This window comes from Sinohyriopsis cumingii, chromosome 11 (genome assembly GCF_028554795.1).
Source record: "Sinohyriopsis cumingii isolate HCF-2022 chromosome 11, ASM2855479v2, whole genome shotgun sequence".
Lineage (NCBI taxonomy): Eukaryota > Metazoa > Mollusca > Bivalvia > Unionida > Unionidae > Sinohyriopsis > Sinohyriopsis cumingii.
This window is the reverse complement of record NC_142971.1, coordinates 2,796,492-2,814,662: the sequence shown is the minus strand read 5'-3', so window position 1 is coordinate 2,814,662 and position 18,171 is coordinate 2,796,492. Positions and strand designations below refer to the sequence as shown.

The 18,171-nt window shown below is 35.5% G+C and overlaps 1 protein-coding gene across 1 annotated transcript in view; it reads left to right on the top strand.

Annotated features, from left to right (window-relative positions):
* The window catches only part of LOC149787530 (copine-8-like), a 77,068-nt gene that overhangs the window by 15,553 nt on the left and 43,344 nt on the right, over positions 1–18,171 (top strand). The window contains exons 4-9 of the mRNA XM_089973658.1: positions 408–447; positions 5,775–5,851; positions 8,019–8,050; positions 8,364–8,392; positions 11,030–11,133; positions 16,601–16,705. Coding sequence (XP_089829784.1) covers positions 408–447; positions 5,775–5,851; positions 8,019–8,050; positions 8,364–8,392; positions 11,030–11,133; positions 16,601–16,705 — 387 coding nt within the window. The remainder of the gene's footprint in view (positions 1–407; positions 448–5,774; positions 5,852–8,018; positions 8,051–8,363; positions 8,393–11,029; positions 11,134–16,600; positions 16,706–18,171) is intronic.

Here is an 18,171-nt window from a genome sequence, read left to right as displayed (position 1 = left end):
TATTTATAAATACCTGTCTGAAGATTGCTGGAGAACTATCATGACACCAGTCTCAAGAGAAACAAGTGTTCAGTAGAAACTGTTTTGTCAAATATCTTTGTTAAATACCAATTTGATCGTTAAGAACAGGTCGATAATGAATGGTCCTGAGACTTCCTTTGTGCTGGATATAAATGAATCTTAACTAAGAAATTCATAATTTAAACGATTCTATAACAGGGTCACCAAATATGATTTCATCATGTCAGAATTACTTACTTGGTGTTGATAAAACGTTCTTGCAGTATACTTCTTTATTTGAACCGATTCATCAGAAGGTTTTGAATTTGAATAATGTTAGAATCTGCAGTTTAGACTAATTAAAGGTGCTGCAGTTAAGTAACATAATAGTTTGAATTCTTTTACAGATATGACATAGACACGCCCACTGCTAGATTAGCTGATCAAGTAAGTAATCAATTCTATTGAAGTTCGATCCACATAAATAATACATAATGGAACATAACTTTATCAGTCCCTGAGTATTCTGGTTTCTGCAAATTCTGACCAACAGATTTTGCCTCTTAGCATCCTTGTTCTGGATTAAGTATAGAGTCATAAGCATATGTGGTTTAAATCTGCGGTCCTACTTCTGGTTGTATTGCACATTCTATTACATTAAGGATGATTGCTTGTAAAATGTTGAAGCATTTAGCTTTAAGAACTAAGGGTCCATGTTATCCAGAGTCACAATGTATGAGCTGGTGTGCATTTTCTCACACTACGCTTAGATGACCCCAAATAAGGGTCATTACCGTACATAAAGGAGTTTTTGATAAAGTAACTTGCAGCTGAGCAAGTATTTAAAAGACTTAAGTGCTCAAAGAACTGTTTTTTAGACACAGGCCCTCGGCTGGCGACTTTTTAAAAAAGTACAAGCCCAGGCCCAAATTCCATAAGCCCTGATTCCAGTTTCTATATGCCCAAAATTGCCTCAATTTTACTACTAATATTTGTCACACAGTGTTGCAATTTTGCTGCGCATCAAAATGAAAAAATGAAAACAAATCATATTTAACTGACTTTGGTTTATTTGGATCTAAAAAATTTCACATAATGCAGTTTTTTCCATCAGCACTGTTTATGTTCATTAGCATCTGAAGTGTGTCTTGCTTTATATCGTTTCTCTTTACACTTTCATGTTGTTCATAGGTGTTGATCAGTGTGTTTAACCACGATTGATCAGTGTGTTTAACCACGATTGATCATTGTGTTTAACCATGATTGATCAGTGTGTTTAACCACGAGCAAGGCATTAAGCTTTAACTCAAAACATCATGAACAATGCAATAGCAATTAAACAAGACCATTAAAAAAATAACAAAGTACTTAAAGTGTTTATGCCAGAGTCATTTTTTAGTAAGTCTAACCTTTTAATCTCAACTTTACCAAAAAAAGGCCAGTTTTTTATTATTTAAAGACTCAAAAGCCATTGTGACCCCATTTTATCACTTTATTACTTATAATACCTATAAAAAAATTTCCACATTTGGCCTAAGCTCTCCAGATACAACAATAAAGTAATCAATCAACAATTTCTTGTGTATTCATGCTAGGACTAATTCCATCTCATGGCCATGGCCACACATCATTGCAATGATTGCTGTAACAGTTCTGGTACCCACAAGACTGGTTCTGGCTGGTTTCAATACTGCACAGAAATATCCAGAATGGTATTTTGTCCTACCTCCAGTTGAATTACATACGTATGTTAAAGCCAAGTGAATTGTGGGTAACCCAGGCAATCGCATGCATCACTTTGTACACAGCTTTCCATAGAAATAAAAGTAGACGATCTTAATAAGGGTAATGGGCATACATGGGGATAAATATTAATCATTGATGCTTACTAGTCTTTCCATGCCTTGAAAATAAATTTACTCATTTCATCAATGCTTTCCAAGTTTTCTTAGGCAATTTTATTTTTTTACAAGCCTGGTGGTCACCTCACTTAGATAACAGGAAGGGCCCTGGGCATCTAATTTTTTTGAGCACTGCAGTGCATTACATTTTGTACAGGTTGAAGAGTATTGATTCCTCTCATAAAATACACAAATAAAAGTGTATAATCACGAGTGAGTATTTTTGGTAGAACAGTTATTACAATCATATTGATTTCTACAACAGAAAACTTGCACAGACAGTGGATCATAAATGGTTTCCCAGGGTCTTGTAGCCTTTTCACTGACTTTATAATTTTCTTTCACAGGACTGTTATTGTTACTAATAAAATGGTAGAAGTATTTTTCATGTATATGATTTTATAATTCGTGACACTAAAATACAGTTGGGTCCACTGCAGGCCTTGAGTTTTACATAAATATCCTTGCCACAAGAAGGAATAATAGATTGAGAAGTTTACTAGTTCTGCTGAATCTTCACCTACCCTTACCACAAAACACTAACTGGAAACAACTGAAACTTTAGTAGCCATTGGGCTGTTAAAATTATGAAAGCTACTAGTCCAACAGGAAATTTACCAGCCTCAGGTTTGCAGACTTTTGCTAATTTTGAGTTCTGAAGAGTGATGTCATATTGATGATCATGTCATTTTAAGCTGCAGAGTGATGTTGAGTTTTAAAAAATCAGACATGCTTATGATTTTCATGATGTGTAGTGCATGATAATAACACAAGTATCTGTACGAACTATTCAGTTTTAGTGTGTAGTAGTAGACAGTCATAGGACGATAATTCACATAATGTCAGTGGACTGTAACATATTTGCAGAGTTCATAAAGTGTTATATCTGTAGGTGTAGTTAAATTAACTTTGCAAAGACTCCTGTTAAAAAATCAGAAGTATTTGCAAAGAAGATATATGTGATTAGGTTACTTTAATTGAATTTCTTTGCCATTACCAAACAAAGCAGCGTTGGAGCAGAGTTCGTTTTAGGCTGTATCATTGCACCATTGATCTGTATTTTTATTTTGATGCAAGAAAGTTGCCTCTGTGGTGCATTAAAAAGTCCCTAGAAAATAAAGATCAACGATTCTTGTACTTGATTTTATACTGGCTGAATCAAGCACATTGATGGCTGGCTAACTGAATAGAATGCAGTCATTGCCAAAGAGGCATTAGTACTGACTTTGATTAGCTTGAGTACATGGTCAATGATCACAGGCATTAGTACTCACTTTGATTAGCTTGTGTACATAGTCAATAATCATATGCATTAGTACTCACTTTGATTAACTTGTGTACATAGTCAATGATCATAGGCATTAGTACTCACTTTGATTAGCTTGTGTACATAGTCAATGATCACAGGCATTAGTACTGACTTTGATTAGCTTGTGTACATAGTCAATGATCATAGGCATTAGTAGTCACTTTGATTAGCTTGTGTACATAGTCAATGATCACAGGCATTAGGACTGACTTTGATTAGCTTGTGTACATAGTCAATGATCATAGGCATTAGTACTCACTTTGATTAGCTTGTGTACATAGTCAATGATCACAGGCATTAGTACTCACTTTGATTAGCTTGTGTACATAGTCAATGATCATAGGCATTAGTACTGACTTTGATTAGCTTGTGTACATAGTCAATGATTATAGGCATTATTACTCACTTTGATTAGTTTGTGTACATAGTCAATGATCACAGGCATTAGTACTCACTTTGATTAACTTGTGTACATGGTCAATGATCATAGGCATTAGTACTGACTTTGATTAGCTTGTGTACATAGTCAATAATCATATGCATTAGTACTCACTTTGATTAACTTGTGTACATAGTCAATGATTATAGGCATTAGTACTGACTTTGATTAGCTTGTGTACATAGTCAGTGATCACAGGCATTAGTAGTCACTTTGATTAACTTGTGTGCATAGTCAATGATCACAGGCATTAGTAGTCACTTTGATTAACTTGTGTACATGGTCAATGATCACAGGCATTAGTAGTCACTTTGATTAACTTGTGTACATAGTCAATGATCACAGGCATTAGTACTGACTTTGATTAGCTTGTGTACATAGTCAATGATCACAGGCATTAGTACTCACTTTGATTAGCTTGTGTACATAGTCAATGATCACAGGCATTAGTACTGACTTTGATTAGCTTGTGTACATAGTCAATAATCATAGGCATTAGTACTGACTTGATTAGCTTGAGTACATGGTCAATGATCACAGGCATTAGTAGTCACTTTGATTAACTTGTGTACATGGTCAATGATCATAGGCATTAGTACTGACTTGATTAGCTTGTGTACATGGTCAATGATCACAGGCATTAGTAGTCACTTTGATTAGCTTGTGTACATGGTCAATGATCATAGGCATTAGTACTGACTTGATTAGCTTGAGTACATGGTCAATGATCACAGGCATTAGTAGTCACTTTGATTAGCTTGTGTACATAGTCAATGATCACAGGCATTAGTAGTCACTTTGATTAGCTTGTGTACATAGTCAATGATCACATGCATTAGTACTCACTTTGATTAACTTGTGTACATGGTCAATAATCATAGGCATTAGTACTGACTTTGATTAGCTTGTGTACATGGTCAATGATCACAGGCATTAGTAGTCACTTTGATTAACTTGTATACATGGTCAATGGTCATTGGTAGAATTTATTAAGAAGAGATGATGAAAACTTCATCAAAAGCGCTGCTTCGTTTATTTCAAAAGTAGTACAGTATACGAGGAGGGAATAATGTAAACTAAAATGTCCAAAATAAATTCTGGAGAGGAGTCTTTACTCAAGCATAAGGAATTCAAATCCTGGTATGAAAAACTATATAGCGGTGGAGGCTTATAATTTTGTTTGCTTTAGTTTTCTTGATGGAACAAGCAATAGATAAGGAAATTGGCAGCCCCTTTTTTCTAAATGACCCACTTTCAACCTTTTTGGGGTCCTTGGGCTCCCACTTTTCTATTTCTAGAATGAACACTGTTGCTTTGGTACCTGTCTATCAGCTGACCCTTATATTAAGACTACAGCCTTCTATGCAGATAGCTACATGTACTCTTCAGTTTTGGAAAAATTTTAGTTTGCTAAGTACAGGAACCCAGAACCATAAAGGTTGTGTTAATACTTGTTTGAGGTGGATCAGTTTTAAACTAAATGACATTTCTTTCATTGCAAGACCATATGAATAACTGTCCATGAATTATTTTACCTACAAGATACTCGTTTAAACTTCTGTCTGCCAATACATCACAAACACCAACCATACAGGTATATCTCAGTAACGAATGTATATTAAAATAGAAAATGACAAAGACACACATATTTTTTGCTCAAATATATCTCCTGTTTACAAAATATTTTGAGAAATGAAAATACCATACTGATAAATGCTTGTAGATGTCAACATAAACAATTGAGTGCCTGTCTTACCTTACACATGCTATACCTGATGGCAAGGGAGATAATATTTCATGGCTAATGACGGTATCTCTGAAGGAAGGTAAAGCAACCATAATTTGTGACACATCATTATTGTGTTACATTTCAAGCTTATCCTCAGAAATCAAATTACATTCAAACTTTCTCCAGTCATAATATGTGTAACTCTAGTAACATGATTGAAATATGATCCGCATGCAAGAAAAAAATCAAGAACACCCTTTCTGTGTAAGGCACGGTTTCGTTTAAGTTGACTTATATTTACGATGTACCTTTCTTTTAGAGTTATACCACTGCTTGTTAACATTCCTAATTACATGATGACCTCTAGAATAAAGAAGAAATAAAAATTTGTTTCAGGATTTTCTGGGGAGACTTGAGTGTACTTTGGGCGAAATTGTTGGAGCACCAGGTGGAAAGTTTGAGAGGCCCTTAATGTAAGTATAAGCTATCAAGTCACATGGTCTGTATTCTTGAAATATTTCTATTTCATTTATATTATGAAAATTTTATAATGGGTTCTGACAACTGAGACTTTGTAGTCTCCATGGTATGTGTTGATGTGAAAGACTCAGAGAGATGGAGGAAATCATTGAATCACCCACCTTGGCTGGGTGGACACTATCTCTTGACAACTTACACTCTTTACTCTCCCATGACAAATGTAATAATATGAAGTGCTCCTGGGACTGAGGAAATCATTGAATCACCCACCTTGGCTGGGTGGACACTATCTCTTGACAACTTACACTCTTTACTCTCCCATGACAAATGTAATAAAATGAAGTGCTCCTGGGACTGAGAAAATCATTGAATTACCCATCTTGGTAGTATGGACACTAGCACATGCACAGTGCTTGAGTAAGGAAATTGAACCTAGGACTGAAGTATTGCAAAGTACATGTGTAACCATTGTTCTATCCAAGCTCATAAATTCTCAAAGTACTACAGATATACCACTCGTATTGCAAGTAAAGATTTTAATCCCTTAAGTACTTTTTTGCAGCAATCACTCATTTTTCATGTAATAAAAATGTAACAATCATAAGAAAACGAGGAATATCTTAATTTCATTAATGATGGGGTAATTATTTTTCCACAACTGTAAAGTTTAAATGTTTTTAAATTTTTTTTTAACTATGTTCAAACTGAAAAGATTTTTTTAGGAAAGTTTAATAGGAAACCTTGCCTTGTCTGATCATAAAATGCTGTTTGATTCACTATAATTGGGAGAAAGATTGATGGATTTTTATCACACATATTGTAACTTTATTCATTTAGAAAAAAATTCTATAAATATCCCAGCTTTCAGTTCTGACTTGTGTGTGCTAGCGATGAACATGTCCTATAAAATGAATTCATTGTCTTAACATACTATTTTATGTTTTATCGTGACATGTATCTTCCTCATTATAACAGAGTAGTTGGGGTCCATAACTGCCAACTGCATTGTGTACTGAACTGTATTATAATGAGATTAGGGTTATATGCCAAATAGCAATATATTGAGAACAGCGATATATACCAACTGTGGTTCCTAAAAGTAACCTTGTATGGTCTGTTTGATGTAAATATTTGCCTTTCTTCCTCATTAAAAATATACTGGTTTAACCCAAAGATGACCCGTTGTATGGTTTGGGATGTAAAACAGGCTCCATGCAACCTCCCATACATTGTAAGATGTGAATAATGGAGGCAGGAGTTGTTGCAGATGAGTGGTTAGCATGCTGGACTCAAAGAAGCCATGGTAGCTGAGTGGTTAGCATGCTGGACTCAAAGAAGTCATGGTAGCTGAGTGGTTAGCATGCTGGACTCAAAGAAGTCATGGTAGCTGAGTGGTTAGCATGCTGGACTCAAAGAAGCCATGGTAGCTGAGTGGTTAGCATGCTGGACTCAAATGAGCCGCTGTAGCTGAGTGGTTAGCATGCTGTATGCAAAGGAGCCACTGTAGCTGAGTGGTTAGCATGCTGTATGCAAAGGAGCCACTGTAGTTGAGTAGTTAGTATGCTGGACTCAGAGGAGCCACTGAAACTGAGTGGTTAGCATGCTAGACTCAAATGAGTCACTGTAGTTGAGTGGTTAGCATGCTGTATGCAAAGGAGCCACTGTAGCTGAGTGGTTAGCATGCTGTATGCAAAGGAGCCACTGTAGCTGAGTGGTTAGCATGCTGTATGCAAAGGAGCCACTGTAGCTGAGTGGTTAGTATGCTGGACTCAGAGGAGCCACTGAAGCTGAGTGGTTAGCATGCTGGACTCAAAGGAGCCACTGTAGCTTAGTGGTTAGCATGCTGGACTCAGAGGAGCCACTGAAGCTGAGTGGTTAGCAGGCTGGACTCCTATGAGTCACTGTAGCTGAGTGGTTAGCATGCTGGACTCATATGAGTCACTGTAGCTGAGTGGTTAGCATACTGGATTGATGATTGCAAGGGATTGGATTAGAATCCTACCATCAGATCAGTTAAAATGGTGCATCTTTTGGCAACTGTATGCATTAAGTACCCATGTGACAAAAGAGTTGTAAAAATAACTTGAAATATGAATTTGATACAAATTATATTTTTTTCTCCTGATCATTTTTTTAAATACATATTTCCTATATTTGCAGTCGAACTGGTGGAAACTGTGGTAAGATTATTGGTAAGTTCATGTAATTGTTTATTTTATTGAATGAGCTTCATGCGTGTTGTATGTAAATTGTAAAGGAATTATACTGTACTATTTGCAGAAAGTTAAATCAGAACATAAATATCGTAATAAAGATGTGATTCTAAAGTTATTTTTTTCTTACTAATTAGGATATACAGATTTTAGAAAAGTATAATATCTTGCTGCCAAGAAATGGTTATGACTTGAATAATGATTAGTTTTTATTTTACTATTCATGTATTATTCTTAGTTGTATTTCTTAAGGATGCCATATATTTAATCTATGTTGTTTTTCAAATTGAAGTGAGAGCAGAGGAAATTGCAAATTGCAAGGTAAATATATTTTTTCATACATGATATTGATTTTACTTTCAAATGTTGCAGTTGTTTTCAAAATATTTTGCTATTAAGTAAGAAAGGAAAATGGAGAGTGAACAATTGTTTCTCAAAGTGTATTATTATCCAGACTGCTTAGCAAGAGAATTACCAGTCAGTGATTAGAAGAATGTCTTGTCAGGTATGGTTATCTAAAATGAATCATATGTTGAACATTTTTGTTTGTTTTAATTACAAGTATGAAAGATCATTTCTAGATATAGTGTCAATGCAAAGAAGTGACTTGGTTCCCATAATGCTTTGCTAAGGTCAAAATGGTGGATGAAGTCTTAAATGTAAACCCTTTAGCTTTTAAGGCTCTTGTCTAAAAATGTTTCAGTTTTCAGGGCTTGAATATTTTCAAGGGCCTTGTGTGGTTATCCATAAAATCATGGTCATTATATATTCATGTAAAACTGTATTTGTAACCCAGTCCCATACTTAAAATACAACAACACAGACATTACATGGACACACAATCATAGCACAGCCTGTATTATGATATATTGCATTGTCACTCCTGTACTGCATTATGTATTGTTTTGCCTGCTAACTGTTTGATGCTTTTTATGGTATGTATTGTATTGCCTGCTAATTGTGATGCTTATCATTGTATTGTATTGCCTACTAACTGTGATGCTTATCATGGTATGTACTGTATGGACTGCTAACTTTAATGCTTATCATGGTATGTATTGTATTGACTGTTAACTGTATGATGCTTATCATGGTATGTATTGTATTGACTGTTAACTGTATGATGCTTATCATGGTATGTATTGTATTGACTGTTAACTGTATGATGCTTATCATGGTATGTATTGTATTGACTGCTAATTGTGATGCTTATCATTGTATTGTATTGACTGCTAACTTTGATGCTTATCAGGGTATGTATTGTATTGCCTGCTAACTGTGATGCTTATCATGGTATGTATTGTATTGACTGTTAACTGTATGATGCTTATCATGGTATGTATTGTATTGACTGTTAATTGTATGATGCTTATCATGGTATGTATTGTATTGACTGTTAACTGTATGATGCTTATCATGGTATGCATTGTATTGACTGTTAACTGTATGATGCTTATCATACTATGTATTGTATTGACTGTTAACTGTATGATGCTTATCATGGTATGTATTGTATTGACTGTTAACTGTATGATGCTTATCATGGTATGTATTGTATTGACTGCTAATTGTGATGCTTATCATTGTATTGTATTGACTGCTAACTTTGATGCTTATCAGGGTATGTATTGTATTGCCTGCTAACTGTGATGCTTATCATGGTATGTATTGTATTGACTGCTAATTGTGATGCCTATCATTGTATTGTATTGCCTGCTAACTTTGATGCTTATCAGGGTATTATTGTATTGCCTGCTAACTGTGATGCTTATCATGGTATGTATTGTATTTACTGCTAACTTTGATGCTTATTGTGGTGTGTATTGTATTGACTGTTAACTGTATGATGCTTATCATGGTATGTATTGTATTGACTGTTAACTTTTATGCTTATTGTGGTGTGTATTGTATTGACTGTTAACTGTATGATGCTTGTCATGGTATGTATTGTATTGACTGTTAACTGTATGATGCTTATCATACTATGTATTGTATTGACTGTTAACTGTATGATGCTTATCATGGTATGCATTGTATTGACTGTTAACTGTATGATGCTTATCATACTATGTATTGTATTGACTGTTAACTGTATGATGCTTATCATGGTATGTATTGTATTGACTGCTAATTGTATGATGCTTATCATGGTATGTATTGTATTGACTGTTAACTTTATGATGCTTATCATGGTATGTATTGTATTGACTGCTAATTGTATGATGCTTATCATGGTATGTATTGTATTGACTGCTAACTGTATGATGCTTATCATGGTATGTATTGTATTGACTGTTAACTGTATGATGCTTATCATACTATGTATTGTATTGACTGTTAACTGTATGATGCTTATCATGGTATGTATTGTATTGACTGCTAATTGTATGATGCTTATCATGGTATGTATTGTATTGACTGTTAACTGTATGATGCTTATCATGGTATGTATTGTATTGACTGCCAGTTGTGATGCTTATCATGGTGTGTATTGTATTGCCACCCACGTAGCCTGATAGGCATCATATGCTGACCAAGCAGGCTGTGCAAAACTCTAGTAGATATATGACAAATTTACAGTAGGAGACTAATGGGGGTTGGGGATTGTTTTAATGGCACTGAAAAACATTATTGGCTATATCATACCTAGGAAATGGGAAATTAGTGCCTTTCCAAAGGACACACTAAGGCAGCCAATCACAGGCTGTCCTGGGTGGGTATGTGACCTCTGACCCTTGGATTAAGATTACGATGCTGTACCAACTGAGGTATTGTGGATTCCAGTAGAAAACTAGGAAAATATCAAGTAGAGAATTGCAGCATAGGTTTTGCACAAATTAAAGCTGAAACTTAAGAGATTTAGTTTGTGTTAGTTGACCTCAAATGTTTTACCACAAACTTCATTTCATTTATGCTGGTTATTCATATAATTCCTAATCACTTTATATATTTTCATAGGAATTGGTCACCCTACAATTCAGAGGAGTAAATCTGGATAAGAAAGACTTCTTTGGGAAATCAGATCCATATTTGGAGTTTTCAAGAGCTAATGAAGATGGCAGGTAAATTCTAAGTGTTGAAGCCATAGTAAGGTTTTCATTTAGCTTCATTATGCCCATGTCATTATTTGGTCCTGTCTGTCTGTCTGTACATGCATTCATCTGCCTATTCTGAGAAGCATATTAACAAGAATGTGCAAGATAACATCAACTCTAGAAAAATGAAGTGTGAGGCATATTTATATGAATTTATAGGTAGATATGTAGGCCAGTACAACAATTTCTTTTACACATTTTTAGCTCACCTCTATGAAGTATAGATAAGTTTTTACACATTTTTAGCTATTGTACTATCTGCCTCCAAGGCATCAGGTTAGAGTGGGTTTCATAAATCTTGCCTCCTTGGGAGTGGCTGAGGGGTATAACTTCACACATATATTCTTGGTTATGTTTTTCCATTTAGTTCAGGTTTTGTGAACAGAGCATAAATGCTATTATACCTGGAGTTATGAAACTTGGTGAGTGATGCATCTTGAGTAAAGTTACACTTGCATCACAGAAGTAGGTCATTGTGACTAATATTTAATGTTTTACTGATTTTTGTTAAATTTTGGGTTTTATGTTTATTTCTAAAGCTCATTTCATGGTAGAATCTTCAAACTAGATGATTGTATGCATCTGTAATAAAACCACACCCATATTCTACTGCCCCAGTGGCTTAGTGGTTAGAGCATCTGCCTTGCATGCGGGAAGTCGTGGGTTTGATCCTCGGCCAAGTCATACCGAAGACATAAAAAAATGATACTAACAGCTGCCTTGCTTGGCACTCATCATTAAGAGGTTAGTGTTAGGACTGGTCGGCCTGGTGTCAGGATAATGTGACTGGGTGGGACATCATACTACATGTCTGTGGCATGATGCCCCAGTGCTAGACATCACTATAAACTGTCACAATGCAGACATCATAGCAATATGACTGAAAAATTGTTAAAGCTACGTTAAAAATCCAAATCACACACACACACATTTGCTTAACTCTGGACTTAATCATGCCTAGGGCTTCAAGCTTCTCATTCTCTATCCCATTTTACTTTGACCGAAAATAATTGTTAAGGAACATTGGGTCATTTTTATAGGAAATGCAGAATATAATATTCACAAGTCAGCTGACCGCATGATGACTGACAACACCACAAAGCTGTGTGCACATGTTAACAGCTTTCACTGTTTTTTGGGGGTATGCATGTTTTATTCTATATATCATTGCCCCATCGTTATAACAACCTTTAGTAGTGAAATTAACATTGATGATTAGCAGTTACTTATTTCTTTCCTTGGAGCAAGAATTGTACAAGTACATGTTGAAGGAAAATGGAAAAGATTTACTTTCTTTTTTGTTCAAAGTTCATTAATAATAATATTAATACACATCAGCTTTTCAATCAGCTGACATCTTTCAAAACTAGGCAAAAATGAAAGAGCAACGATTGACTACCGACACATTTGAAATGTATGTTAACAGATTTGAAAAACTTTTAACAATTTTTTCATATCAAGAAGATGCAATCATAAAACAATTGTTTCTTCAAGAATGCACCACATTTTACAAAATTATTAAATAAAACTCTTGTTTATTTTGGCACAGAACTAAGCATTTCTTCAAGAAATTGGCAAAATTATTTTTAAATCACATGAGCCATGATACAGTTGTGTTATATCCAAATTTATACATTCTTTCCTAGAATGGCATTTTTTGTACTTTAGTTTTTGTACTTTGAAATAAAAAAATTATTTTTTTATGATTAAACAAATATATGAATTTTCGGAAGCCATGCCACAATCATGTTTTAGCCAAATTCATGCTATAGTGGGGTTACATTCTACAAGCATTTTACTGTCTTTCTTTGATTACAAAGTTTCTGACTTTCATTGTTACCACTTTGCCATGCTCTCACACTTAAGAGACCTTAGTATGTACCAGCATGGGTTGCATTGGCATCACCCCTAATTGCTATAACTGTACTTAATAGGTGCAGGGTTGGTGTGTAATATAGAAAACTTGTTTAGTATTGCAGTATAATTTCCACTAGGGTCAAAAACTTACAGGTAAGTTTTCTATATTTATCTAGACTTAACATCCACTTAATAGTTATATATGGGATGCTTTGCTGATCTTACCTGTATAGGCCATCATTTGGTCTTTTCTACAGGTAACATTGTCTTGAAATTGATATGTTATCATTCACTTTGTAAGTATCAATAATGATGTTTCATTGACTTTTTATATGCTTGTATGGTGTGTATTACAGAAAACTCATTTATATTACTGTTTAGTTTCTGCCACAGTCAGATATGTACAGGTAAGTTTTCTATGCATTATTTAGACATAGCATCCACTTCATGCTTGCTATAAGTGACACTTCGGTGATTTACGTGTACAGGCAGTCAACTGGTCTTTCCTACAGGTAACTTTTTTTTAGAGTTGATACAGGCCACATTTTTCCTTTTACAAGTAATTGTCATAGTGTGTACATGTACACTCTGAAGTTCAAAAAGCTGCGCTACAGCCATATATATTGTCTGCTTTATTTTTGCCTTAGAGATTTAGACCATGGGCAAGACCAGACTGACAACCACTTGACACTTGTAGCTGACTTGAGTTACTGTTCTGCAAATACATGTCAGACTTGAATATTATGGACAGAAGTCAATGAGCATCATTACTAGGGGTACTATAGGGGAAGGCGTAGAAGCACACTTTGAGGTCATTAAAGGGTTCATAGGGGTACTATAGGGGAAGGCATCGAAGCACACTTTGAGGTCATTAAAGGGTTCATTATAGGGGAAGGCGTAGAAGCACACTTTGAGGTCATTAAAGGGTTCATTATAGGGGAAGGCGTAGAAGCACACTTTGAGGTCATTAAAGGGTTCATTATAGGGGAAGGCGTAGAAGCACACTTTGAGGTCATTAAAGGGTTCATAGGGGTACTATAGGGGAAGGCATAGAAGCACACTTTGAGGTCATTAAAGGGTTCATAGGGGTACTATAGGGGAAGGCATAGAAGCACACTTTGAGGTCATTAAAAGGTTCATAGACCATATCATTTGCTGATGAGTGAGATGAAGAACAACCAGTCTCAGTTACTGTGTCACATTTCATTCCTACAGACCAGCTACACAGATCAGTACCCCTTTCCAATTTAAATAACTGGACATTGTCATTCCAGTCAAAGATGGCCCTGTTCCATCACAATCAGACTATGCTGTATACCTCTAATTGCAATAGGTCAAGCGCACAGTCAATCGGTATCAGCCACCAGAAGAATGAACTTTGTCCAGTTTCATGACTCTCATAGTGCTGCTGGTTCATGGCAACTCAGGTTCAGTTAATGAAAACAATCTTGTTAATTGTGGCATTCATCAGGTTTAAAACATTAATTTTGAATCTTGAGAGTTCTGATACTGACAGTTAGAGATGTTTCCTAGACAGAAAGAACATATGAATATTTCACCAGATAAAAAGCCACAGTACTTGTGAAGAGCCTGGCAGGTTTTTCTACTTGTCTTGGATAGCTTGGCAGTTGACTTTTCTGGCACTGCTGTCAATGACAGAATATAGGTTTGATTTTGTACAAAACTATTGTATTTGAACTTTAAAAAAATATCAAAAGTCTTTAGACTGGTTAAGTCAAATCAGCCACTTGTATGTCCAGGGAATAATAGCTTTAAGCTCCATAGCAACAACAACTGAAGCTTGTATTCTGGTGTACTAGAATTTGTGGCTTGGTATACTAAAGTTTATAGCCTGGTATCTGAATATTTTGCCTCGTATGCTAAAGTTTCCTGTACCATCTTCTTCAAAGGCAGCAATGTTATCATGACACTGTTCTCACATGAGACACCATATCCTGCAGAACATTTGTCTAAAATAAATGAGAAGGTTTTGTTTCTTCATATTTGGAATGTGAACAGATTTGTTCATTAACATTTTCAGTAATGGATGGATTTTTGGACTGGAGTCACTGGGCAAGTTCCAGTTTAATAGCAGTGATACATCACCTGTTATTATTATAATGCCCTCACTTTTCTTGATGCTAGTTCCCAGTGCAAGGTGAATTACCTTCTCCATTTCACAGCGACCCACGTTCAGCTTGGATTCTGTCAGGATCCAGATTTCATTGCCACCAGTTTCTGGCTAAATCAAAACAATTTTCTGGTTCTAGTTCAATATTTGCATCAGTATCTCACCCTTTCCTGCATACCAATCTTCAGATGTGGGCTGGAGTGCTAATTTAGTGTCAGATGGGTTAGTCCTGCTGGGCATGTGGTCTTCAGAAGCATCTTTCCGTCATATCAACAACCAAGAAATAGCTGCCCATTTCCCTGGCATTACATGTTGATGCGAACCATATAAGGCACTTCTCTGTTAGTGTTGCAGTGGACAATATATCAGTTGAGGTGTACCTCAGACATCTAGCACTCATGCCCTCTCTCTTTCCTTGGAAGTTTGCAACCTCCTGAAATGCATAGCTTAGGAGGGTATCACTCTCAGAGTTTGCCATGTTTTGGGCAAAATTAATATTCTGGCAAATCCCTGTCTACACAGATGGTTGGTCTTCACAGAATGGTCTGTGCACCAGTCCATAGAAGAGAGTCTTTTTGACGGGGGAGGCCAATGATAGACATGTTTTCAACAAGGCTGAACAACAAGCAGCCACTTTATATCTCCAGTTCCAGACCAGAGTGCATGGGTAGTAGATATCTTTGATCTAAAGTGGGATCAAATGTATGCCTACATTTTCTCATCTTTAGTTCTTCACAGAGTCAGTATTTCTACATCAAGGGTTATCATGATAGACCTCTGGTAGCCTCGTTGGTTGTGGTTCAGCAGTCCCCTCAATCTGTTGGTAGACACCCACAAAGAGTTACTGCTGAAGAGCACAGAGGGTCCCTTCCACACAGTAATGCGCAATTTCTCAACCTTCATATAAATAATGTATCTATCAATATAAAAATTAGTTTTTGAACATGTTCAAGACTGTGTACCTGAGTGAAGACATCAAAGCATTAAGCCTGATTGTGCCATGCCAGCAAAAAATTATCTTAAAGTCTGCTGTAGGTGGTTATATTGACTCTGACTGACAGCTTGTCATGAGGCCATTAGCCTCCCTCCAGGCTGGAAAAGTTAGCAATATAAAATAACAGGTAATGTATGACTGTTATTAAAATGTTTGGGAAAGAAACTTATTTTAATTATGTAATAACATGTTATTATTATCAGATTCCCTTTTCCCTTCTGCTCTGATGTCTTTCAAGTTTTTTGTTCCAAGTCAAAGAAGGACAACATTCTGAATGACAGAAGTGTCTTGGGCATCAGACTTGGATTTTATTTATTCTATGTAAGAATAACAGTATGTATTGCATAATTGAAATAAATTTTACTTTCCAAAACTACATATGTCTGTTTTAAAAAAGTAACATATTTCAGAAAGAAACTGCCTCTGACATAATATGTTATATTTTATTCCAGCTTCACTCTAGCCCATAGAACAGAGGTGATAAAAAACACACTGAACCCCACCTGGGCCCCATTCCAAGTTATGGCTCGCACTTTATGTAATGGTGATCCAGACAGGTAGATACTGAGCTTTTTCCACTTTCGAATATAGAAATAATTTTTGTTTTTATTTTGCATAATTGATAACACCATAAGTTCAAATAATTTTTGTGTATATATCAAGTTCTTTCCACAACATAGGTAAAATTTGTAGGGCAATCTTTGAAATAAAGGCAAGGAAAGACTCCAGATAAAACCTTCAACCAACTATAACGAGTGCAATGCCCTATTATTTTATTGCATTAATTACTTCTTATTCTGGCAAGGGATTGCCTTGTTATAGGAATGTGTTTTGCTAGAGCCTTACATTGCCTGCTTGTCATGATGCAATACTTATGATGACACTGTCCTGTTTTGCTTTCTAGAACAATCCATTTTCAATAAAATCTGTTGCCTGCATCTAATACTTGCTGTGTCAATTTTTAATATTGCTATAAAAAAAAACACTGAGCAGACAAAAAGATATAATTTGTGTATATATATGTACAAAAAGTTGCAACTCTCGGAGTCATGGGAGTTCATTGAATTATTTGACAACTTATTGAACACAGCAAACTACATCACATCTGTTATCTGAAACAAATAGACTCACCCCTCACACTGATATGGCCACAGTGTTACCAAACAAACTCCCATTTGGTTCAAAATGCCAACAAATTGACTGTTAGCAACTCCCTGATGACAGTCAGTCTAGAAATCATAAATGCTCTTCATTTTTAATATTGGTAGTGGGAGGGTAAGTGAATGCTATATGTGACAATACAATACATACAATGATAACTGATCATACAGCTAGCAATATATATAAAAGTAATCTTGCAATTTTTATAAGGGTACGGACTTCCACCTTGTCTAATTGTTATTGCATGTAATTTTCATGACGACCTGGGTCAGTGTTTGCATTGTAAGATTACAAGTGCTAATAGAATACTGTATAGTTTTATTACTAATGTAAAATGACTGTTTAATTATTTGCCTTCTGAAAGCCAAGATAAGAGTCTTAAATACAGTTGAGGGGTTTACATTAAAAAAAAAATCCGTCCCTTTGGTCTTAGTAATGCATTATGGGATGGAAATTACATTTTTGTACTGACATTAGATCAACAGATTATCTTTCGTTGCTGAATTGGTAATAAAGGAAATTAAAATGTTCAAAAAAGATTTATTTATCCTGGAAGGATCACTGTAACTAGCAAAAGAATTTGTGTGAAGGTATATCTATGGTCCACCATACTATATCAGTACTTGCCCATTGGTTAATGTTGAAATACAGGGCTTCCGTTAAATTGATATTTTATGGAGTCCCGAGGACCCTCACATTTGAATTTTTATAAGGTCCTTACAAGATGTTAAAGAGTCCCACTTTATGGTTTCTGCAGTAATTTGTGTGTGTTTGTGTCTGTGTGTGTGTCTTTCTGTGTGTGTGTCTGTGTCTGTGTCTCTGTGTGTGTGTGTGTGAGAGAGAGAGAGAAAGAGAGAGAGAG